The 2411-nt window shown below is 42.2% G+C and overlaps 1 protein-coding gene across 1 annotated transcript; it reads right to left on the bottom strand.

Moving 5' to 3' along the window:
* Positions 1 to 247: 247 nt before the first annotated feature.
* Positions 248 to 1189, bottom strand: Tas2r7 (taste 2 receptor member 7). The gene has a single exon (XM_042701547.1). The coding sequence runs from the start codon at positions 1187 to 1189 to the stop codon at positions 248 to 250; it is 942 nt and encodes a 313-aa protein (XP_042557481.1).
* Between the last annotated feature and the right edge of the window lie 1222 nt (positions 1190 to 2411).

Genomic DNA, 2411 nt, shown 5'->3' on the forward strand with positions numbered 1-2411 from the left:
TGATTAAAAATGTGAAGATGTCAACTACAGTTTGTTCTGAAATGTGTTTTAAGACACCAACTCTGAGGAGAGGAAGAAAGAGACAGAGATAGGCAAAATTACTATACAAGGCATTTCCTGAGTTACAGTAGTGAATCTACTGAATAGTTTCTAAGAGTAATTAACCATAGGACACAAATATCAGTGGAAAAACTGGGGACATTGATCTCTCCTAAGAAATGATAGCTTCTTTCTAAGTCTTCTTAGGCTAAGGTATTCTTCTTCTGAGACAATAATTTACCTTCCAAAGCACCCTTTTAGATGTTTGTCTTAATTTACCATTCCCCAATATTAGGATATATGAATGGCTAGAAGGGTAGATTAGAGCTATTAACTCACCCCAAATCACAGCCAATTCAGTCTCAGGCATAAAGTAGCTAGAAGTGGCTATAAGGAAGGACAGGCAGTAAGCAAGGAAGAGGAGGAGGAAGGAGATGACAGCCTTCATGGCTCCCACGTGGGCCTGGGTCCTGGGGTCCCCATGCCCGGAGGTATGGAGCTGCATGGTTCTCTTGTGTCTCCACAAGGAGAGGATCAGGAGGAGGAAGGAGACCAGGGACACAGAAAAGGGGAAGAGCATTATCAGATTGAGATAAATGTGCAAAGAAATGTACCCGATTTTATTTGCCCTGCACTTCAGAGTTACGTTTGTGTTCCGCTTGGCCTTGAGACATTGTCTGAAATCCGTATTCAAGTTCTCAGTGGCTGGGAGAGTGAGACACACCGAAAGCAGCACACACCCCAGGAGAGTCCCAAGCACCGCCCGGTCGACTCTCCACTTCAGCCAGAGGAACAGGGGGTGGGAGAAGTTGGCTATCTTGAGAAAATAGAAGACACTGAGGCAGCCGGCCAGCCAGACGCTGGAATGGTTGGTCAGGGTCCAGAGGAAGTTGTTCATCTTCATGAGGCGAGTGCCATGCTCGTAGAGGTCGGGGCGCACAATCAGAATACAACAGTCAAGCAGGATGGCGCACAGGAGACAGAGTCTGGAAATGGCCAGACTTGTGAGGATCAAGTCAATGGGGGCCATCTTCCTCGTCTTTATCCAGTCCACAATATTTACCAGTCCAATGAACGCATTCCCCAAGACGCCTACTGAAAACTCCCCAGCTGCTAAGAGCATTAAGGCAGCATCCACTTTGTAGGGCATATCGGAGCAGAGAGATATCCAACCGGCTTCTAGCTGGCCTGATGTCCTTCGGCATCTACACCCCCTTCTTAGACTTTGTTGTAATTTTCTTTGCCTCTTTAACTGCAGTCTGTCTTGTGATGAGAACTGGAATAATAAATGAAGATTGTAGCTATTTTCATTAAATCTTTTTTTTTTTTTTTTTTTTTTGGTATTGGTCCTGGGGCTTGAACTCAGAGCCTGGGCACTGTCCCTGAGCTATTACTTTCATTGAAGGCTAATGCTCTACCACTTGAATTGCAGCTCCATTTTCAGCTTTTTAGTGGTTAATTGTGGATAAATGTCTCATAGACTTTCCTGCCTGGGTTGGTTTTGAACTGTGACCCTCGGAGCTCAGCCTTCTGAGTAGCTAGGATGGCAGGCGTGAGCCGCCTGCATCTCCTAGAACCTGAATTCATTTCAACAACATGTTTGGCGATCCTCAGATTGGGTGCCAGATGTTCATTTGCCTTCTCAGTAGATTGTACTTTCCCATATATCATTAATTTAGTCTGAGCTATTGTTTCCTAACATACAACCAGAATTTTAGATAAGTAATGAGTAATTATCTAACATATGTTCTAAGTTGTACAAGAACAGAATTTTCATGAAGTCTTGAATTTAAATTTAATTGGTTATCCTGCATTTTATGAGACAACTGTAAATCTCAAGAATTTACTAGAAATTAGGAAGGCAAAAAGGAAACTTGTGGGAGAATCTTCATTGTGTTGTATGGCCAAGTTACGAGTAAAAACAAGGTTCTGAACCACCTTGTGGGATGTATTAAAAGAGTACCCTAAATATGCATTCTTTGCTCCTAAACATGTTTAGCTGGCTCAGATGAAAAATGTCACTTAAAATAATGTGTCATCTTATTGGCCAAGTAACATTTAGGATCACTAAGCTTGTGATGCTAGGTATAAGATAAAGGATTCATGATAAAAATGATTACATTTATATTTTTCATTTTCATTACAAATGTTCTCAAAGAACACTGTTGGGGTCTGAACCCATGGATTTGAGCTTGCTCTGCTACTTGAGCCATAACCCCTTTCATTCTTATTTTGTTTTGAGATAGGGTATTATTAACTTTTCCCAGGCTGGCTTTGAACTTGTGCTTCTCCTGCCTCAGTCTCTCAAGTCACAGAGATAAAAGTGGTATAACACCATGCTCAATTTTCCCGTCCCATCTTAAAGGAGAACC

The sequence above is a fragment of the Dipodomys spectabilis genome, unplaced genomic scaffold (genome assembly GCF_019054845.1).
Source record: "Dipodomys spectabilis isolate Male_0828 unplaced genomic scaffold, ASM1905484v1 ptg000296l, whole genome shotgun sequence".
Classification (NCBI taxonomy): Eukaryota; Metazoa; Chordata; class Mammalia; order Rodentia; family Heteromyidae; genus Dipodomys; species Dipodomys spectabilis.